Source organism: Gallus gallus, chromosome 11, assembly GCF_016699485.2.
Source record: "Gallus gallus isolate bGalGal1 chromosome 11, bGalGal1.mat.broiler.GRCg7b, whole genome shotgun sequence".
Lineage (NCBI taxonomy): Eukaryota > Metazoa > Chordata > Aves > Galliformes > Phasianidae > Gallus > Gallus gallus.
Genome location: NC_052542.1, coordinates 12,476,645 through 12,500,767, shown reverse-complemented (window position 1 = coordinate 12,500,767; position 24,123 = coordinate 12,476,645). Strand labels below are relative to the sequence as shown.

At 36.6% G+C, this 24,123-nt stretch overlaps 1 protein-coding gene across 9 annotated transcripts in view; it reads right to left on the bottom strand.

Moving 5' to 3' along the window:
* CDH8 (cadherin 8) overlaps nucleotides 1-24,123 on the bottom strand; it is a 143,889-nt gene that overhangs the window by 113,125 nt on the left and 6,641 nt on the right. For 8 of the 9 annotated variants that reach the window (XM_015292511.4, XM_025154211.3, XM_040707132.2 and 5 more), the window contains exons 2-3: nucleotides 16,037-16,127; nucleotides 15,681-15,943 (exon numbers count right to left, since the gene is read on the bottom strand). In XM_015292511.4, the coding sequence (XP_015147997.3) occupies nucleotides 15,681-15,943; nucleotides 16,037-16,118 (345 nt within the window). In that variant the 5' untranslated portion in view covers nucleotides 16,119-16,127. Of the gene's footprint in view, nucleotides 1-15,680; nucleotides 16,128-24,123 lie in introns of all 9 variants that reach the window. The other variant, NM_001100289.2, reaches the window with a different exon arrangement.

The following is a 24,123-nucleotide window of genomic DNA, read 5'->3' as shown; positions in this document are numbered from 1 at the left end:
ATGCTGTGGAGGAACAATGTTAAGTGCAAAGGCTTTTTTTGTCAGGGAAAAAAAATATGAAAGCTTTTATTAAATGATCTCAGTGTTTTCAAAATAGGCAAGGATCATTTTTTTCTGGTACAAAGATTGGGAAACAGTGACAGGTGCTGTTCCAAGAACATATTCATTTCAAATCAAGCAAAAAATTGGAATTTTTTGGCAGTATGTCCTGTTCTCACTATTGCCTCCCATAACTGAAGTCAAATGTTTTCAGCCTCAGCTGTGATATTTAGAAAGGTCTAACAAAAATCTCCAGCAGTATCCGAATATAATTTTTGCATTATTTAATAAATGAAGCATCATTTTTAGACTCTCAGCATAATGAACTCTCATTTGCGATGAGAAGATTCATAAATTCACACTGTTAAGAATTGTTTTCATCAGAAATGGGATAGCCTCCCATGGTGTCCATCCTGCAGTTCAGAACTGGAATATATTCTGGCTGTGTCTGCAAGTCACAAGTGTTCAGTTATTATCACTGAGTCTGCATTATTGCTGCTTGAAAAGCCAATCCAGATACTGACAATGACACTCTCATCTCAGGGTAGATACAACCATATATTTCTGAGCGTGTATTCCCAATTTTTCAGGGAAGTATTACCCTTCTGTGCTACATAAGCTCAATGTAATGAATTAAGATAAATACTAGGAGAAATAGAGAAGCGGAAAGTTAGTTGCCAGAAACCTGCACAGCTATGTGAAAAAACTATGTGTTATAATGCACAAGCTTTACTGAACTCAAATGGCTTTTCAAGAACAATGCACTTTTCAAGTAAAACAAATAAAAAAAGCACACAGCCTCTTTTCATCTCAAATATGAATCTCCTAAATCTAAAAAGTTTTCAGAAATTCCTATTTCCAAGAGTAAAAATCTCATTAATTTGTGAGATTCACTAGCATCTGAAATAGCACTGATTAGCTGGACAAGTTTGAAAAATACATTTAGAATCATAGAATCATAGAATCACTAAGGTTGGAAAAGACCCACAGGATCATCCAGTCCAACCATTCGCACTTCACCAATGGTTCTCACTAAACCATGTCCCTCAACACAACATCCAAACGCTCTTTGAACACCACCAGGCTCGGTGACTCCACCACCATTTCAGTAAGTAACAAAAATTTTGAAGTCTTCCTTTTGTGAGATTTCCACAATCCCTTCTTCCCATTGCCTAACCAGTACAAATGAGACTAATGCAGTACAGGAGGTCAACACAAACTCACTGTATTAGGACAAACTGAAAGCAAGTGGTAAGAAAATAGGTTTTTATCTGTTTACTTATTTAAGTCTCTCAAACTTCAGATTCCTTATCAGCATAAAGTAATACAAAGAGAGAGAAAAGTAAGTCTGAAGAAAAAAGGTTGCGTATTCTTATAGCAGAAGTACAGCCGTTAAGTTCACAGACCTTTTGAAGATGATCCAGTGAATAATGAATACAATGTGCAGAAAAACATTCTTCTATATGAGAAAATAAATAAATACAAAATAAAATAAAAATAAAAATAAATTTGCCATAATAGAAATGTCAAATACATTGAGCTGAAGTTTGTGGAAGTTCATTTCAGTGAGAGTGAAGCATGATAAAGCTGGAAGAGATATACAGTACAATTTCTCTATCAGCAACTGATACAGCATGCCTGTAAAAATTTGTAGAGTAGCTCTTGAGAAAGATGACATGGCATATGTTCTGGCAAGTATATGCCACACCTTCAACTTTACTGCTTTGGCATTTAGAAGTGCACTCTGAGGCTATTTTTTCATTATTCTTAAACTGTATTTTTAAAAATGAATGCATTATAAAGCCCTGCAGCTTGACAAATTGTACCAGTATGCACTCCCTTACCTGAGAGGCCTGATTTACAGGCATCTTAAGTCTTATATCTTAAGTATATATGAGGTTAGCAAGAGCAAGTGAAATACTAAATAATATTAAAAGCAACTATATGCAAAATGGAATGAAGTATGGTTTAAGGAACATGGAGAATAGAGTAGGGAATGTCAGAGGTCACATAACCTACAAAGAAGTGCCAGAAGAGGATTAGACAATTTTATTTCTTAAGAGGCTCACAGGTCAATTACCTATAGGGCTCATTTCAGGTTCAGCATTAAAATGGACATTAGCAGATGGATTCTTAGATACACAGAGAGGCTTAGAAATTTATCCACAGCTTTAGGCAACTGTATCTAAACTGTATCTCTAGCCTTGAAACAACTAAGTGCCTTTTCTCAGGTTTGTACAAAAGCTGACAACCCTCCGTTTTCACGGGTTTCAGCCTTCCACATCACTTACGATATAAAAATAGACACCCTCTCACAGAAGCCCAACTGACAGGATCCTGCAGCTGACTTTCAGAGAGCACAGGAAACATACTGCCAATTTCCTCATCGCACATTTTACTCGCACTATTAGGCAGGTATTTCAAAGTGTTCTGCTCCTAAAATCAGAACAGCAAACAGTGTTTTTTACCCTTTTTAATTCCCTTCCTCACAGTTATACCGTTTCTCCTTTTACTTGATTTTTATTATGTTCATTGAAGCTGAATTTTTTATGAAAGGGGAAGAACTTTAATGATGACCCACATCAACCTATCAAGACTCCCCAAAGCATGGACTCCTCTCTTCTGGAGGAAGAGTATCAGCCTGAGCTAAGAGCCTACTGCATTCAAGGCCCCATCTCGGCTCTGTGCTAGAGGTACTTCCTGCCTGGGCTGAAGTTGCAGCCATAGCCAGGTGGTCTCAGTTTGATTTATCAGTGAATATATACATATCCAACAAATTATCAGAACTATTAGCCAAGTTAGCTCATCTCCACTGGTTTTTACTGAAGTTAAAATCATAACTTTTATATGGAGTTTTTTGTTTGTTTGTTTTCCTCCAGCCATACTTCCACCGGATTTAAAAAGAAAATTGCTGAATATTCCGTGGCCAAGAATATCCCTTTAATTAATATTTTAATGACCAACATAAGCTGAACGTTGCATTTAAAAATGCAACTAACATCAAGCCAAACTTTTAAACTAGAACAGAAAAATAAGAACTTTCATTGTGAAGGACCTGTGGCTCCTTTAAAACACACACTGTAAAAATGGCAGCCGCTTTGCTGGATTAGACACCACCAGAGCCCTGGTAAATTGTTTACAGCTAGAGAGTTGTGTCATCTTCTCCTAGGTTTTGTAATTAGAAGGGTCCTTTGTACTGAAATGAGTGAAACTAGAAATGAGAACATCCAGCTTGGCAATAAAAATAATCTGAAAGGTTTTGCTGTAGGTCTACCATATACTAGCTTTGAAACTGTCCTGTTAATAGATCTCTCTCCCTGAAACCATACCTTAGCTTTGTATCTATATGGCTTTCACTGTCTCTCACTTCAGCGTGATTTATGTCAGAAGATACAGAACATATTAACTGTTCTACAACGTGCTGCAACAAAGATGATTCTAAAGAAATCTGATTACTTTCCTTTTTTTTTTTTTCCCTAAACAATTATCTTGTTCTTGCTCATAAAACAAAAATCTGTATCAAGATGTGGTTTGGAGTCCTATGTGGAAATAAAACAACAACAAAGAATTACTAAAAAAGGGAGTAGAACTCAGCCAGTGCTGACTATGCTGGTCAGATCTATATACACACACACATGCATACCTTAGACGTCTAAAATACATATCCCCTTGTAATTCTGTATTAATCAAATAGAATACCCTGCAGAAGAAATACAGTACTAAGTAGCTCAATATAGCTCTTCTGTTCAAGTTACCTTGTACAAGCTTATTTGAGTTCTAATTGAGAGCTGAAATTCTCTCTTTTAATGCTTAGGCCCGTTTGAAGGTTACCTTTTGGTCCCGTGGAGATAAAGGAAAATGTGCCACCATTTGAGAGATTTGATTACCTGTATAAAATTATGCTTGCTCATTTTTCCAAGGCAAGATACTCTTGGGTAAAGTTATATTAAAGAGAGAATAGAAATTGTCCATACAAAGAAAATATTTTCCAATTATGCTTCTCAAGATGCAGAAAACATTACTGGTGATAGAGGACTATGAATGAGATAATTACAAAAGCCTAATGTACCTAAATCTGCAATAAATGCAAGAAAAAAAAAAAAAAAAAAAAAAGAAAGAACAACAAAACATTAATAAGTGGTTATTGACTGCTCTTCCTGCTCTTCATAATAAAAGACCAGGACAGTACCAAGGACAAATCTTTCTACAACCTTAGTTTGACACATTATACACAAGAATACCTTTCCTACTTACATTAATTGCTACAAATGAAACCATATCAACTTTTATTTGACATCCAAAAAACCTTTTGCCTTTCAAAACAAGTTTAATAAGAAATTTTCATATTAAGAGACAATTGAAAATAATGATTTAGACATATGAAGAATAAATGTTTCCCCATTTAAGCCACTTAATTTCACTCATTTCTAATGAGCAATGTGCACTTCTGAAATAATCCTTTCCAATGTTAGATAGGTAAGGTATATAATGATATAAATTGTAATTTCTTGAAAGTATTTCATTAAAGTATGTCTCCTAACCACTTCTTGATTCTACTAAGAAATAATTATTATTTCTGAGGAGCACTAGCAAGGAACATCTGAGCTCCCGCATGCAGTATTTCATCACAGGCATTATCAATTGGCAAGATTTTTAAAAGGATTTCAAGCAGTGGCAGCTCTTTCCCTGGTGCACAGGAGAATGTGGTACACCATGCAAAATTACCTTTGGTGCACCTGTTTTGCAATTTCAGCTCCCAGTACTGCTGCATCAAGTGTGAAGGCACAGTCACAACAGAAAAGGTTAGCAGTATTTCTAAAAGAATGACAAAGGGTATGAAAATTGCAGGGGTCAGAGTACGTGGACAGGAAGCTGAACGCTATTGCTTTCTTATCCTTTAGGGAAGAGCAATAGTTACACTAACAAACAGCATTCTCTACTAATTATTATTGGCCCTTTTTAACAGGAAATCTTTTAATACTGCCTTAGATGTACATACCCACCTGCACATATGTACCAGTTTTCATCTTGCTGTAATTGTTCTGGCTTTTTTTCCCCCCCAACTCCCAGCCTCCACGAGACACTGCACAAACTGTGTAAAAGGTTTTGCAATAAGTGCATTAAGACAGATGTACTGCCTAGTGACTTTCCCAACCAAATCTGGAATTAATTTGGTCTATTAGATCTGAAAGAACACCATGTATCTGGAAGGTTGGATTTTCCCTCACCCCTCCCAAGACAATTTTTTAATATCAATTAAAAGGAGTACTGTAAAGCATACAGCTTCACAAAGCAGAAATTCAAGCCCCATAACATAATGTATCACATATGGCATAAAAAGTGTATAAAAAGGATAAGATACTTATAAAGTAAGTGGCTGAGAAAAGAATAAATTAAGGTTTAACTATTGCTGGTTTTTTTGGTCTTCCTGAGAATTCTCAAACGATCCTGAGAGATTTCTTTTGATGGTGTCTCATGGGGACAATGAAAGATACCAGTTCCCTAAGACTGCACTGAGGTTATAGCAGTGGGAAGGTTATGAAGAAAATAGACTCCGGAGGTTGGTTACTTTGTCCCACAGCAGTCTCAACTCTCCTGTGTTAAAGAGATCCTCAGAGCCCTACACACAGCATGGACTACCAGAGGAACTGGGATTTATATTCTTACAGACTTCCAGCCTGCCTCAGCTAAAGGGACATGAGAGGTTTCCACTCTCAGAGAGACTACTTTGAGCCTCACAAAAAAATGAAGCCACACTGGCTTGCTTTAGGCTTGGGAAAGCATCTCTAATGTTTCCCAATCTTTCTGCATTTTGCAGAATTTACAAACGGGCTTCTAACCGTTCACATGAGCTGTTGGCTGAAGAAATACTGACTCAACTGTATTATTATTTTTTCACCTTACAATACGAAACATGTAAATCTCAGTAACATATTCAAATGCCTGCAGTGAGCCAAGTGCCTCAGAAAAGGCCTCTCGTCCTGCTAGCAGAGCAACATTTTGCTTTGCTTCTGTCAGACTTTGTTCCACAGAGAATTGTTCATTACAGTGTTTGTGCTTCACCCATTTGATTTAGATTGAAATATTCACTTGCAAAATGATTCCCTAAAAATCCCAAGAATTATTTATATATATATACTGCTCAATTCCTAGCATTCCCTTGCTTATCTGTAATTTGCAGTAACAAGCAGGTGGTCTTCTGGAGAGGCAGAATTTAGTTCAATTACAAAATGATTACTTAATGGGATGATCGATGCTGTTGCCTCCTGCAAAGAGCAAGAAGCCTAATTCTGCCTAACCCTCCAGAGTTTTAGTCATTTTCTTTCTTTACTTTAAGGCAGTGTTGGTGAACTTCATGTACAATATAGTAAACAACAAAAAAAGTGAATTTAAATATATCAATTTAAATTTTTATCAAATTGCACAGCATACATCTCTTCCAGAATGTCCCACATATTTGAAAAGTAATTATATGGTTTCTCAGCCTTCCCAACGATATTCACTCTGTACACTCTGTAACACTGTCACTGGCTCGCAGGAGACAGCAACACCTCAGGAAACAACAGAGGATCAGAAAACTTGTCCCACAGCAACGCCACGGACTTGAGGCACAATTCCAGGCATTCAAAATCACTTCTCTGCCCACAGTTTTCTGCATGTATGTTTTCCTCCTCAGTTGCAATCTGCATATCCTATTCATTGCAGCAACAGCTCTGAGGCAGGAATTGGCTCCTACCCAACAAAATGGAGAAAAATAGTAGCTAAGGTTGTGTAATACAAATGGCAGCATTAACAGCTTTCACATTTACTGACACAGTGCGCCGTTCCTCATGTACTGCAGTTCACTTTATAAAAATACCCCCGCACGTTCTTTGAGAGTATGTACAAGGTTTTCAAAATTCACTAAAGAATCAAGTCCACATTGACATTTCTTAAAAAATACAGGGGGCTTAAATTTCAATTATGTCTGTAAATCTTTTTCTGACATGTAAATTCCTGGTATATGTGTTAAATCACTTTTGTACTGTTGTTTAGTTGTAGGAATACTCAATAAAAAGTAATAGTCTGTGTATATCTAGAACAGCACCTGCTCTCAGTTTATCAAATATTCTAGCAATTATGTGGGTGAATTAATCAAGACCCATTAATTAGCAGAAATAACCTAATAATTTGAAATATTGCATTGGCATTAAGCCTTGTTTCAGATGATTTCGCATGAAGGAAGAAACACAAACATTTTACCTCTTTTCTTGTCTGTGTGACAAGACAAAAATAGGACTTGGAAAGTATGCTAGAGGTTGACTCGAAATGCTTTAGACTACATAGTAATTAGAGAACAGGTTGCCTACAAAATAACTCCTTCAAAAAAAAAAAAAAAAAGAAAAGAAAAAGAAAAAAGGAAAAGAAAGAAAAAAAAGAGTGAAAAATTAATAGTAAATATGTTAGTAATTATATTTAGAAAAGTTTCTGTGTAAAAATATGGTAGATCTTCATTAAGCTATTGGAGCTGAGTAATATCACAGCTAGGCATTCTGCAGCATGCTACGACATACAGGATCATATTGCATGATTACTTTGTAGACTATCCCAAATTAACAAAAAAATGAGTTTCATTTCCTATTCAGTTTAATTTTCTGATTTCTTAAGGTTGAATGTACAACATGAATAGCTCTTAGTGATGCTTGTAGTTTGATGACCTTAGAAAAAAAATGTAACAAAAGAGCTATGGTTTGGTTGAATGCCCTTCACTCCTTCCCCCAGAAAGCTTCCCTAATCTTGGTTCTTCATGCCTCCCATCAATTCTACATATAATAAAATCTACCTTTCCTTACTTGGTGACAACACCTCCATTCGAGGTAAGTCATTCTCAATGAGGGAAAATAAAATGAGATAAGGTGGTTTCTGGATTTAAACCAGCAGATGACTAGGGCACTCTGAACTGCTATGAAATATATTTTTGGATTCTACCTTATAGCTGAGTTCTTTACCTCCAGTGATTGTCTCTGAGTTAGTCTTTTATTTTGTACATTCCCATCTCATTGAGGCGATCTAAAAGCAATGCACAGCACATCAAGTTGAAACACAAACTCTCGGCTTGGCTTCTATTCACCAGGGGCTGGGTGTGTAACAGTTACTGAGCTCAGACCCTGAAACAAGAAAAGGGTTTTCTTATGTTGCTCCTAATGATTCCTCCACTTAATTCAGGAGTGGAACAGTCTCCAGGGAGAGCTGCACATACTTTTTCTTAGCTGCTGGCACAAGTGCTGTAAAATAAAGGCTTTGAAAGAAATTATGGAAGGGGAATCTTTACACTAATAGAGTTTCCTCAGGAAAAAGGAAAGCTTTATTTTATACTGCATCACCACAGGTGTTCCTCAAGGATCACCAAGAGGCTATTCAGATACATAAATATTTGCTGAAGTATCTTCAGGAAAATGGTCTACATTTATTTTCAATGCCAAATGCTCTACACGTTATTTTTAAATAATAGTTACCTTTATACATTGCTTTAAATACTTATTGCAGCAAATTATCTCTGCAATTAAGCTGATTGTTTCACATCCACATTAGGCCACACAGCACTGGCAGCTCTGACTTTGTCCAAACAAAATACCCTCAGCTGGAAGTCCTTTGCTGGTTGCACACTGTGTGTGCTATTCCCTCTTATTTCTTCTCACTTTACTAAAGAAAAACTTTTAAAACAGAACTTTCAGAAAAAAAATAAATAATTATGCAAACTCTTTCCTGATATTTTCACACACAAACTATATTTTCTTGTGATGACTGTGAATATGTATTTATGACAAACTAAACAGGCAGAGCTGTCCACCACCTAAAAGACCAATCATACCCAAGTAACTCAGCTCATGAGATGTTATGCACTTAGGTTCTAGGGATCTGTCTGGAAGACTACAGACACTAGATTAATTAGTCCCAAAGTATTTCTCACCTTAATGTAAAATTCATTTGAGGGTTTTCATTATATGAAGCCTTGAAAAATTTACTATTATCAGTATCTGATAATAATAAATACATCCTTACTGATCAAAAGGTAATGTATCCAGTCACTCTGGGGAAGTCATTCCTATTTAATAGCTTTTCAGTGGCTTATAGGAAATTTGTTTGCCCAGTTGAGAAAGGACAAACTTTTATCAAAGAAATGCCATCACAATTGGTGCTAATTGGAAGTTAAACTCACAAGTGGAACAGAAGCATCCTGACAGCGCCAGGTGTGGGCCCTATGGGTAGAAATTGAAAACCATTTACAAAACCAATGTTGGAAAGATCAAACAGTCATAGGGCATCTGCAGAATATCACGTGGAAGGCTCTGCTTAATTTTTCATCCTGCCACTTCAGCATTCTGCATGCATGTTTGGAAAACAATTCAATTCATAGAGAGAAAGATAAGATGTTTAGATCAATATATTGAGCAGAAGTTAACAAGCTTCTAATTCTTCACAAGGAAAAACAATTCTCAATCTTTTCTTTTTTCCTTTTTTTTTTTTCCTTTTTTTTTTTTCCCCCTCAGAAGATTAGAAGTTTTTGTGACATCAGAACAGTATGACAAGGAAAGCAATGATAATGTTGAAGTAACATCAGGAGACCCAAATGCCTAAGTATAATTATATACATTATATATATCATTCTTATCTTCACTGTTTAAAATGAAAACAAAACCAAAACAATTCTTTAAATCTATTCTATAATTATTGTCTTCGAAGTCTAAAATTCAAGATGCAAATCACATCACAGAGATGTTCTCACTTTATTAGAGAAAAATACAGATGGCTCAGAAGGTGCCTGGTGTTTTGTAGGTGAACACTTTACTCTGCAGGATTCATAAGCAGCCTGATTTCATGAAAAACTTCAGACACTCCCTTAACTGCTTTTCACATACTGATATTTGCCACTTTCTTACACTACTGCTCTACCAGCAAAAAACAGAAACATAGGGCCATCTGATGAAATGCCTCTTTGAAGTTCTTACCAGTCCAGTTATATTAGCAGACACACAAGTGGTCTAAGTTGTAATTCTACTTCTCTGCTTATAAGTCCTAAGATTGGAGACGGGGGAGCATGAAAGTGTTCAGCCTTAGTCAGTGGTACTCCCTGAAACATACTGAAACGAGATTTGTGATTCAAACTATTTGTCCTTGTTTAAATTTATTACTTTTTAATAAGAAAATTCTCAGAGCTTGCACCTAGTAAAAAAGAAACAAATGAAATTTGTGCATGCTCAGGAATATATATATATTTAATAAAAATTACCACTTTCACCAAGCTTACATAAAATGTTGTATACTATATTTATTGGCTTTGTAGCAATATTTAATTACGACATGCCTTTCTCTGAGCTACTTGTACTCCTGCTGACTTAGCTGATATAGACCATGGAAACAAGAGGGTTCTCTGAAGTATACAGTCATCTGCTCCCCTTCAGAAGCACAAAAAATAGCATGAGGAATTAGTATTTTCCATAAAGAATACTGTAGAAAAGTAAATGATACATTTTGACTTCTAGGAGTTTATTAAACCTAAGTAGGCAAGTTAGTGTATAATTACAGTTGCAAAACAACAAAAATTTAGGGCTTAGAAAGCAATGTTGACTTTGCAACATTTCAGATATTTAATATTTTATAGCATATATTTAAATCATAGCTAGGAAATATACAAGTGTAAATTAGAATAGAACCATTATGGTGTTCTAGTGCCTACTGTTCTAAGTGTGAAAACTTACAAAGTCCATTAACTTAGAACCATATAATACCCCATGAAAACTACACTAGAGTTTTACTACACCTATATTTCACAGTGATTCCTTCCATTCAGGGAAACAGCACATAATTTATCCCTGATGTAATGAGATCCTTAGTTACATACATCCTATTTTGTATCTTGAATACTACAACATTTTCAGGCAGTCATTATAATCTGAAACTCAATGCAGGAATCAAAAGGAAAAACATATGGAAGGAATTTGTTTAATTAAAACCTTGTTTACTTTGCATATATGTATTGCTTGGACTTCAACAGAATGATTTAAAATTTTTTAAAAGTAAAATTTTACCATTTCCTTGTTAAGAGATATAATGTATGTTGGCAATGAAATCAAAGATTGCATAAAACATTTATAATGTAGAACATACAGCTTGAAGCTATTTATAAGTGCTCTCTGCATTTCCAGGTTTGATTTTTACAGTAGCACAGCCTGAAGCACTTAACTGTAAAAACATCATGCCTCTCTACTGCTCCTCCTACAGGAAAATTACTTCTGTAAAGGCCTGAACCTAAGCCACATATATCAAGGGAAAAAGCTTCATTGCTCTGACTGAAAAGAGTTGCCTAGCTCCCTGATTCTACAAATCAAGTAAAAGTTTTGCATTTAATAGAGTGAAAAAACACATATTATTTAAGTCGGGAGGAAGGAAGAAAAGCTCCCTGGTCACACATTAAAAGCAACTATGTGAAACTCCACTGCGGGGAAGAGCTGACCAGGCCACATTTTTTCTGCGTCTCACTAATTTCTGGTTTCTTTCTATCCCTTTGCAGAGTTTTCAGAGCAACTTCACAAGAGCTAACACGGCCCTGCCACTGACCACATGCTGCAGATGTGGCACAGCAGCTGAGCATGTGACAGAGGTGCTGGCCTCACCTGATCAGGTCATTTTACAAATCTTTCATAACAGGTAGCATGCAAAATATGCAAAATATCACCCTGAGACCAGAAATAGGTAAACGAAAAGGTCTCGGGAAGGTTATAGAAGGAACTGGGAAGCGCACCAGGAGAAGCGGTATCACGGAAACAGCACTGAACTGACGGACAGGCTGTGTTCTTCCATGTCTGGATTTAACTGCTAATTCATTTAGTGTTGATGATGATTTAGGGATGATTTCTGTCACCTTCATTCCCTTTTATGTTCTATCTCTGCATTGTACTTACAAAGCACAACTGTTAACTCATTCACTGTCCTGGGATTTTGCTTGAAAACGTCCATTAAATTTGGCCCTATCCCATTGAAAACATGACAAAAAACCCTCATGTATCTTAACATGAAGGATAAAAAAATAAATCTACCCCCAAACTTCTTTCCTAAAGCTTCTTAATGATATTATCTATTTCATTGTGAATTCAGTGGCTGTCTCCAGTGAAAGAACAGCGGCATTTGCTACACCACAGATTTCATAGCACATCTGCCATGGTGCTGTAAATGCATGCAGAGGAGACTGAGAAAATGCAGCAGTGTATATCAAGTAAAAGTTCTTTCTAACTAATCAAGTCCACAGGGACAGCATGCAGTGTCACAAAACATATCACTCTACAGTTGAATGAGGTTGTCAGCCACTGGGAGGCCTGCAAACTGCTGACAGCAATGTGCAGTATGTGGAGTCTTCTAAAGCAGATCGAATAGCTTTGGAAAGTTCATACCTGTTTCCACGGAAGGAGCAAAAAAAGAAAGAGAAGTAAAAAGGATATTTGTAAATCTATCTTTCTCTGCTGTAATGCTGTGAACAAAACCAAACTCATCTGAGTATGTCACAGGTACATGAAAAAGGTTACTCTGTAGGTTTCTCAAAAATGCACGTATATTTTTCTTCATGCATAGATCAAAACAGTATGGAATTTATTATGATACCATCTGTCAAAATGCAATGCAATATTAATACAGACAAAAAAGGGAAACAAGAAACTTCAGATTCTGAAATCACAGAGGAAGCATGGATTCATATACTTTTTTCTAACAGATGTGAGAACTCAAGTAGAGCAGCCTAAGTTTAAGTTTGACCGTACTCAAACTAGTATGGTGAAAAGTGACGTAAAAAACTTGTACGAAGTTCAAGAATAATGCAAAATATTTTTCCCATCCTTTACTTGTCACTGTAGGAAACTGCCACCCTTTATGGAAGTATTCATATAAAATCCTCCTATTAGTCTCACCCCAGATTATTTCTTTTACTAGAGCAAATACATTGGGAACGCATTTATTAACACATATTCATGAAGAATAGAAACTAATATGTGACTTTGAAAAGTCTGGCTGTACTGCAACACTTAAAATTTTGAACAAGTGTCTGCACATCTAAAAGCTGCTTCTCCTGGAAAAACCTAGCAGCCTTAGGAGAGATACTACTTTTCTCTCTAAGTTCTGTCTTACTAAACTTTCCCTGTTTTCAGAAATTTGGGTATGTGATCGTTTCAACTCATATAATGAAAACATAGACTTTATATTCAGGCTTCTATTTAAAATGTGCTCTGCACTGTGTTAAGATTTAATTAATTTAAATTTTCTGTTTAATTTGCTGATATTTGTTGCTAATCCCATGCTTCTAATCACCACCCTTCTGAACACTGACTTAAAAAAACATTATGTAAGCATCAATTTTATCCTTAGTAATTCTCTAGTGTTGAATTCTGAGTGGGCTTTGAAAGTGTATTTGAAAACGTACATCAAATTATACTTGTGCATACGCTATTTCTGTTAGTGCAAAAACTTATTTATTTTTGTATTTATTTAACTAGAGCAGCTAATTACCTGCTCATACCAATTACATGCGACTATACAAACTACTATGTACACCCCATAAGACTGTAGAAGGAGACAAAGTGCGCAACCCAAACCTACAAAATGAGATTTACTTCATTCTCTTTGAAGTACTGAACTATCCTGGAACATGTTTATTTGGAGTACTTTGAACATGTAAAAATAACATACAAGCAGCACTGTCTCTGTAATGGCACAGATCCACATCTATACCCAGATGCTGCTTCTTGTGCTCAAGATGATCCAAATATGGACCTCTGCTTTAGCTGGCACTGCTTGTTTAACAGCTTGCTGTTCTGTGTAGATAATTTCTGCATTTATCTGGATAGAGTGATAAACTCAGGCAAGATTTACAACATTATTTTAAGCTATTTTCTGGAGTAAACCATGGATTTCTTCCTGTGAGAGTGAATTTCACTTTTTACTCTTTCCCATCTAAATCATGCAGTGTTTTAATTACACAGCAGTCTCAACAAATAGATTGTCACAGCATTTCAGAGTATCAAATTCTATTCTAAATGACAGCAGAAGATGGGATAATGTCTTCATTGGTTTGGCTTAGTTTAACCCACCTCATTCTGTTCCCTGATGACTTGAACAACTCAGGACATTATATCCATAAAAACAAACAAACAAACCTAATAAAACAACCGACTCCTCCCCAGTCAAAACAAACACACAAAACCTTATACTGTAGAAATCTCAAGACTTGGATGCATTCTGAAAATCAAACTGCTACAAAGTACAAACTTGGGATTCTCCACAGCCAGTTAAAAGGAACTAAAAATTATTTTTAAATAGATAATAAAACACTGTGAAAATAATATGTTGGAGGAAATAAGAAATAAATTTAAGATTTGCAATAAGCATATTGCTGTCCCTCTGAAATCGAGGGACTGACTATAGAAAGACAAATGAAAACAGATATACAATACCTGATCTACACATAAACTAACATAGCCCTCAAAAGACACAGGATCTAAAGTTCATTATTCTGTCTGACCCTACATTTAGACTAAGAAATGGCTGCATTAGGGAAAATTCAGGAATACACTTGATATGTAGTTTCTTCAACAACTGCTATAGCAATTGATACTCTCTACGTTATACTACACACTGTTCTTTTTTCCAAAATTATCATGAGATTAATTGACATCCATCATTTCTGTTTGCTAGTTTGTTTTACGCAATTTTAGTGGCTGGGAAACGCAATGATGATACATTTGGTTATTCAAAAGGAACTGAAATTTAGCAACAAACACACATGGTATTTTTAATTGCTCACTATAGGCCAGATGAATTTAGAAGCAGATAATGCTTTTCTAACAGTAATTTTACGGTAACTCACTCCTCATGAATACAGATGGAACATGATCACGTTTAAGAGAAAGTGCAAGTCCGATTCACCGAACAGGGGTAATACACCGTGATACAAATACATTAATACATGGCAAGAATCAAAAGTTTAAGCCAACATAAAACATAATATTCCTTCTGTTCTTTTCATATTCTTAACTTTGAAACTAAATTATGAAATCTGTGTCATTAATAATAAATAAGCATGTATATCAGGACTTCTCTGTAAACTAGAACCCCGTGATTTGCTGTTTATACCACACTTTTGTTCTTATAATTTTGATTCTTTGTTTGTTTTGCTGAAATTCTAGTGAAGCCAGAGGTAGAAAATGACCTATAAGTAGAGTGCATGAATAAGAACATGTTTGGAATCAAAGGAACATATTAAAAAGCTATATTAGAGAAAAGTCTTCAGCTAACAAGATGAGAAGTGTTGACTACTGATACCAAAGAAAGGATGTGCACGCGTACATGTATTTTTGTCATAAAAACAAAATTCATAAAAATGAAATAAAATGTGATTTTATAGTAAACAGCAAGTTAATTAAACAGAAAAAAAAAAAGTATCCTTAAACAGCAGTATATTTAAAGCACAGATTTATGAGTATTAGAGAAGAATTTTAGAATAACAGACCGGTTAAAATTTGAATTTCTTAGCAGAGTGAAATGACAGCAGACATTCACATGCTATACACTTGCATATTCAGAGAAAAAAAAATAAAAACAAAAAAATCTTGCCTTACCCGGCCAACTAGTATTGGTTCAGGTCCAGAAAATTCTTCTAATACAAACATTTGATTCCAAACCCAGCCTCTCTTGGAACGGTTCAAAATTCTTTGTTCTTCAGTTAGCCTTTTTAGTCCTGTACTGGATCCACTTGGTAGTACTTGAGATTGATTCATTGGAGCCATATAAATGGAAGGAAGTACAGTAATCCATAATATTATTAATGGAGTCCATGTATCCATAAGCATTTCCGTTAGTCTTTCTGGCATTGTACCACAAGCTACGCAAATCACCACAGAAATGAAATTATTATTTTGCTTTCCTCCAGACTGTAGCAATCCAATTCATCATGCAGTACAGAACATTTACTTACAGCTCCTCCATGTGTTTACAGCACAGTCAACGTAAAAATAGCTTAGATTATAAAAACATGATCCATTGAGTTTTCCAGTCATTAAGGATTCCTGATGGGGAAAGAAAAAACAAAGGTCAAATCAGTGACTAAAGAGCTTAGGAAAATGTTTTTAAAAAACTTATTTACTTTTATATCACAAACAAAATTTGCTAGGATTTAAATTTGTAATATGCAGTACTAGAGTGCATTGAACAGGTTAAAAAGAAAATGAAGTGACTCTGTGAATTCCTCCATAGCCTGCAATAGCCAAAGAAGACACAGGTGAGTGCTTACAAACACTCAGAAATGCAATTTACTTGCAGTTTGTCTTGGCACCTGAAGCAGCTCCTGGCCCTCTTAATACCCTATACTTTTTTGTAGTCAAATTACAAACACTTAACGTTGTCAAGTAACGAAAATTTGAATAAAGCAATGTTCTTGCATATGGAGTTATCCTCCTTCCCTCCAGAAGAAAAGAAGATTTACTCCCAGTAAATACATAAAGCTCTGGCAGTATGTTCTCATATCAGTAACCATCAACCTGCAGCAGCACAACAGCTCAGCAAACCTTCGCAATTCAACAGAGGAACAAGGGTGGAAATTCCATTGTGAAATCCATGATTCCCAAACCAGAACTCTACGAAAGCCCCAGTAAGCTCATTTACATACATCTGCAGTCCAGGATCTTCAGTGTCTCTCTCACTTTCAGACAAAATACACACTCAGACTTTATTTCAAAGACATTCTCCTTCATAGGCACTCGGGAGCATTTTGTCTTCCTTTCTCCACACACCCCTCCACATATTAGAAGTCCACATCAGGTTTCAACTCAGTGTAAATATTCCCTGAAATGGACAAGCGAGTTAACATAGCAGGGCTTGCTAATGCCACACTGATAGGCAAAACATGAAATGCAGCCATAGATCACTTAGCAAGATAAACGCAGTGTAGCTCAGGGAGAAGGGCTACATTACAGCTACTCTAATGAGAGTGGAGTTTTGTAAAAAGATTCTTGATACATTTTCATTGACTGATTCATATCCAAGCAATCTCAAGAGAAACCACTGTTTACAAGGTAGGTAAAACTGCGTATTCACAAGCTTACACTGTACCTTAGGCTGTTTTTTCCTTTAAAATGAGTTTCTAGTGGATTTTTGTAGGACTACAAAAATACTGAGGGAGGGTTGTTATTTTTGCTGGTGTGTGTTGCAGTTTATATTTTTTGGATTCAGGCAAACTCATGGAGGAAAACATTTGAAAATGAGAATAACGTCAATACGTTAGCTGTTTTTTTAAGAGCAAACAAAGGAAGAAGATAGTTTTTTAAACTTGAGTAATTGCCAAAGCAGCTGTGAAATCTACTGCATGAAAATCTGAAACTGTGAGAAACTTGTCTTGTTAAAAGGGAAGAAGAGTTGTTATCAAACTAAAACTCAATATCTCAAGTGCCATGGAAGAACAGTAACCTAATAGCGCAGCACTTCGACAATGCATCAAGAATGAGGTGAATAGTCATTACAGAAGTAACCATGTAGCTCAGAAACATCGTTTAGGCCTCATTGCTAACTGAGATGGAAAGAAAGGAAATGGAGAATGCAATGTGCTTTTTTGAAGAAATTTTGAGGAAAATGTGAGAGAAGAAAGAAAGACTTTCCATCTTTCAGGCTTCTTTAAATCCCAGAGAGGAGCACAAGGAACAACGGTCAAATAGCTCAGCAGTCTGGCAGTCTTGGCAGAAGGGTCTGCCAAGACACCCCTGGGCTAGGGAACTGAAGGGAGGCTATTGCTGCCACTTTCTGCCACGTGTTAGGATGCCACGTTTCCTGGGGCAGTGGTAGAAGGCATTAGAAGAGAGAAGCAGACAAACTTGCAATGACAGTATTAAATACTTTGTTTGTGTGGGGTTCTCGTGCACATGAGTGGCCTTGCATGTGCATACATGTACCAAGAATGTGAAAAATCATTTTTTTTCAGTGGAGCAAGAATTGAAACACAGGAGAAATAGAACCTCAGTAAAACAGAGCAACAGCTGCCATCTTCAACCAGTATGCAGGATTAAATTCAAAGCTGGGGAGATAAACTGAAAACACAACTTAACAGCCTTTCTATAGCTGAGCATTTTTGGTTTTTATATCCAAAGCAATGCTTAAGCCAGAAATGGAGGCCCATCAGAAACAGCCAGAATGTTATTCTGCAGTTCCAAAAAGCCTTACAATGGACCAAACTGGGTCACTTTCTTAGCAATAGTTGAAACTGCTGTAGCTTTTCTTTGTACTCACAAGACCAAATAATAATAAATTAAAGTACCTTTTTCATATTCAAAAGGCTTTTTGAAAACATTTCCTAATTAATCTGCACAGGCTGTCTTTTCTAAAAGAGATGAAACAAATGAGATAAAACACTATGATGCTCACAGAAACATTTCTGTTTGAAGCAAGAACAGGATATTTGTTTTTCGAGCTGCCTCTCTGAATCTCTGGCAAGCATTAAGTTCACATCAGCGCACCCCTCCTCACTTCCCCCCCTGACTTCCTGTTACTCTTCACACTCTTCATGTTACTCTTCACTTACTCCAATCCCATTTAGGTTGTAGCCACTGGCACTAACCCATCAGAATTCACTGTGAGTGGACCATCCTCATAGTAGTTCCCTATTCAGCAATACCTTAAGGCAACTGAAAGCACACAAGAAACACCAGTAATGCACACACCACATCACTGAACCTCAGTGAATGACATAATCCAGCAAAGAATACCGTTATGCAAGCACGTAAATACAAGTGAACATGGAAGAGCAAGAAGTTCTCAGGTACCAACAGGAAAGCAGGCAAGTGCTAGGCAGTGCAGGGTAAATAAAATAAGTAATCAGATGGGGCTTTTGCATGCATCTGTGTACTGCAATGGACTATGACCAGTATTTAGCAGTAGAGCTGGGTATGTACCTCTACAATTGAACCTAGGCTGTTGGAGCCTTTAGAGATTAATTTGAGAAAGAGATTTATTTGGGACTCACTGCTCTGCCAGTCAATCATGGCATTTACTTGGTGCAGTGTATGAAGACTGTACTGTCCTCAAATGTCTTTAACAAATTTGGAAATGATTTTTCTTCTCCATTAAATGCTTATTCCTGCATTTTCATATAGGTTATTACAAGAAGCAAGAAGTACCGAGTGGTTCAGTTAATAATCCGCTGGATTAGATGTGTAGGAGCAAGTGATATGGTTTCTGAATCAGGCTACTGTAACATTCTAAATAGCCACTTGTAAAAGGAGATTTTGCAGTCAGGGAAAACTAACAGGAGTATTTTCCCTCTGCTATTTCACCAGGGTCCAGAAGAGCAATGACTGGAATGACAGCGAAGTTCCTGCAGTAAGGCCAAAGCTGCCTTGTGCTAAGCAAACAGAAGAGGACCAGCACCAGATGACAGTCAAATAACTCTTTCCATCCTCATAAAATTCTGTTGCTTTTGATAAAAGCATAATTTTCACTTTGAATTTCCGGGTATTCAAATGCCTCTGGGCTGTTTTCTTTAATAAAACTTCATAATTCTTTTAAGTGATGTCCCACTATAGTATATATGTAGAACCACAGATACAACTCTAATCCTGCAAAACTGTATACAAAACAGCCTTCGTCATCCATGCATCTCTGACAAGGGAAAGTGCTATATAAGACTTAAAGAATGCATCAAAAAGATGAAAGAAGATGTTAACACCATGTCGGATAGCAAAGTCAGAGAACTGTCTCATTTCAAAAACATAAAACTGTATTTGTGAATTTGGTTTTCCATGCATAATGTAGGGGGAAACAAGGATAAAGCGAAGCAGTTTGTTTTCTACTTACTCTATCTGCTGATGAACTTTTAGGGAAATATTATTCTATTGCAGGAAAATGCATGTTGGAGCACAACTCGTGCCTAATACTGTACAAGTTTTACAGAAGAATAAACCAAAAATTGACTACCACTAAGTTTATAAGCTAACACTGCAACAGAACTCCAGCATACTAACTTCTGAAAAAACAATACACATTGCAACCTCTTTTGGAACTAAAATCTATGTAGATTACTTGTATAAGCTAATTGCCTTTACGAAGTCTGAATCAGGTATGACAGTAGGCAGTTATAGCAGATATTCAAAACGATGACAGATCTCATTTTGTGTAAAGTGAGGTGGGAAATTATATGGTTGCTGGTGTATTTGTAACAACTAATTTTAGAATATGTGAAACAAGGAATTTCATTATGGTTCTTTTAAAATCATCCTGTAGCATTACAAAGTGGACACTGGAATGCAGCAAACGTTAAAAAGATGAATAAAGTTTTAAAAGTAGCTTAATATATAAACTGCTCACTAAAAAGAAGCAGAGGAAGATCACAAAAAGCTTTAAAATCAATTTATTTTTAGATTTCAAACCACAATATATCTGTCTTGTCATGTAATCCACTTTATTACAAGGCTAGTGCATTGATTTACACCAAGATCCTAGCCTAAGAGATTTTACAGCCACTCCTGTATTTCTTCACGTGAAAGGCGGGATAATTTTATGATTTGCAACTAAGTTCCTTCTTCGTTTAATTCTGCATTTACCTGATTATTCACTCTGATTTTAAGTAACAGCCAAGTCATTCAACCTCACTGTTTCATTACGGTAAATTCTGACAATTGCTAAGCAGCTGTTACAGAATTTACAACAAACAGATCTTTGAAGCAGTCGTTTTAACACAGAAATTACAAGAGAGATGCCAGTCAAAAGTTGGTGATCTTAGCCTAAAGCAACTTTCTTGGAGAGTTTACAGAATCTTTTAGATTTTGGACATTAAATGACTCCTTTAAAGTTCATTCAGAAGATTAGTATCAAATTGCCACAAAATCATGAGCTAAATGATACATAAATTCAATGGAGTTCCAGTGGAAATGCTTTAGATCTCTTTATCCATTATCTCTACCTTTGATGCTTATTCAGTATGAGCTAATCTGCATCATGACAGAAGCAGCCTCCCATAACTGTTGAGAGGTGTTCGTTTACTGATCACCTTGAGAGTTCCAGCTAGCACTATGCTCCCGGACAGCAAGGTAGACAGCCTTTACATTTGGCATGCTTCCTCTGGAGACTCGAAATTCCATCTGACCTACACAGGCTTTCGTATCCAAAAGAATAAATCTAATTTCTAACAAAAATCAGGATCGCTATTCCTGCAAAATAATTCAAGCTCTGGGTAATGACTTTCATACAGGATAAGAGAATAAAATAGGAAGGTTAATAATGTGCTCTTGGACAAAAACGTACATCTTGTGACTCCCTTTGTTTGGAATTCATTAAGTATTCATTTTCACAGGTTTCCCACAGGTTGTGACCAGGTATTGCATTTCTCCTCTCAAAAGGGCTGCAAGCTTGGGATGTTCAGGGGCTGTACACAGGCATTGATGTTTTGTGCTTTTTAGCATTTCCATTGTTAGCATCCGAGCGATCTTTCCCCCCCCCTCCTTTTTTGACCATTTCTCTCCTTTATATGTTTCTGTCACCACAAAAGCTAAAGTCTTGTAGGATTAATAATTCCTACTCATAAGAGAACTTCAAAGAACATTTTAACTTGTCATTAAAGCAGAACAAAACCCAAGTCCATCAGAATAGATTAAAATGCCACAACCAACAAATCGTCTTTGTCCCCTAACTTTGCTACATACTCATCCTGTTTCTAGCAAGTATCCACTACATCATAGCTGAATTTGATGTTAAACTGCAGCTGTCTCATATTTCTCTTGCAAAAGAATGAACACTTTTTGCTAAATAGCTATTATTTTTCATTTGAGTTTGTATTAACACTACTCGAATGCAAAATAAAATAAAATATTAGAAAACAGCTCTCCACCTCACTGTGAAGTGAAGGGAGACTGAGGCAGACACCAGACATGCTATCGTGGCTGTAGCTAAGGTTGTACTTGTGGTGCCCAGGGCGTATGCCCTGGCTAGACCTTACCGCCTCTTTGTGCTGCTAGCGTAACTACATGTATAGTCACTCCCTAACCCAGTTCTGTCAAAATGATCTTGTTAACTTAAACACTTTTAATAGGAAAGTGTCTTATAAACCAAATTATTTTGACAGAGCTAGGTTAGGCCATTTCTCATGCTATTCTTCCACCAACAGCAATTTTGATTTAAGAAGTTCTTACCGAGCCCCCCCAACAAGCTAGCTGCTTGTTTCCAGTCATCCTTTGCCATTCTCAATTTCTTCTTCACTGCAGTTCACTGTCCTCTCAGTTGTGCTATTTGCCAGACAACACTGGAAGCCAGATCAGTAAAATGGTGAGAGTAAAAAAAAAAAAAAAATTACAACAAAGCCCCATTTGAAGAAGTCTTTTCCTTTAAGTTTATAACCCAGATCGTTGCACGGATCTAGTTTACAGCCTGGCTGCACAAGCAGTTGCATCAGCACAACTGAAGAGCCCATAAACTACAGGACAATGACAAAGTTTTGAAAACAGCTGTGCTGCCTAAGAGCATATGAAGCTTGCCTACGTACTTTAGAGAGCAGTGAGACAAACAGTTGAATCAACAAAACCGAGTAGAAGGTAACTTCTGGAAAAGGGAGGGAACAAGAAGCTAGGGATAGAGAAACTACTTAAAACCCCAACAGACTCCTAGGATATACCCATGGCGGTCTGACGCAGGCACATTTAGGGACAGAAATCTCTCCCAGCGACTTCCCACAGCCATATGTGCTGTTCTGTTGGTCTCCATCAGGAGGGGAGCTCCTGGTGGCTCAGCCTGCAGGCAGCACACGTGGACAGCCAAGAAAGGCTGTAAGTGGCAGAAAGCCAGCCGCCAGACTCTGGGCCATGCGTGTTCTAGGCATGGCCCCTAATCATAATTGTACTTTGTAGCTGCTCTAAATTTCACCGGCTCACAGTGATTTTAAGGGACTGTTATGTCACCTGGAGTTACATGTAACACACAAAAGCATTATTCACACATCCTTTCCCTTGGTAAAGCACCTGAAATTTCAAAGGAAGGAAAACGAGATGGGAAATATCATGCTAACCCCATCCTACGGTTCAGGGTGATGTACACTTGAATTGTATTTTCTGTGGTTAGAAATGCACAGGAAAGAATCCTATCAATTGGTGCAAATCAAACGTCCAAGTTTATTTTTAAGTATTGTGTGACAATTTGCTTACGGTCACTCAGAGAATCAACTACAGTTATCCAAAGAACTACTTATTTCAGCAACAATGGTAACAGATTTTCTCTCTCTCTTTCTTCTGGTCTTTGAGGCTGTCTTACACACGGAGGCACATACACACAGAGGAATTCACTGTGCGAAGACATACCACCTAATTTTCTAAGCTTAGTCATGCATTGTTGCTCTTTACAATTTAAGACATTTGAACACTTCTTTGGGTTATTAGGTGAGTTTTTATTCTTCTGTCAAATGTTTAGGCAATGTTCTAAGCAGCGTTTGTCAGTACTTACACCTGACAAACAGCTGATGGAACACATATGCTTGCACCAAGGCTATACAGACACAGATATACACAAGCAAGTGCAGAAATGCAAAGAAATTTATTATTAGTTTATTACTAGTAAAATTGGATTACTTCAGTTTTAGGGGTACTTTTCAGAGGCAGAGAGAAGGAAGTTTTTAGTTTCCTTACTTTTCTCCCTTAATGAGAAAACACCATAACCAGTGTTCTGGAGAGGAAGCTATACAACTTGACTAATGCTTTGAGATAAGGAGCAAATGGTATGTACATCACACTGAAATGAAACTCAGTGTGATTGTAATTTAATACCAAATAATAATGTTGTAACTCATCGTACTTTATTCTCTGATTGCTTTAACATGACATTTTATCATAGCTAAATCTCATTTATATTGTTTGGCAAATATTTACTTTCAGGAAATCCCCCTTTTCATTAAAGAGTGCTTAACTTTTATTGGAATCAACAGAGTTTCTTATCAGGGATATTTTTGTTATGCTTTGATAGTAGAACCAGTAGGGGCCAACCTTAAAGCTGCCAAGGCTCTGATACTCTGGATATACACCTCCCAGTCTTTGCAGAAGT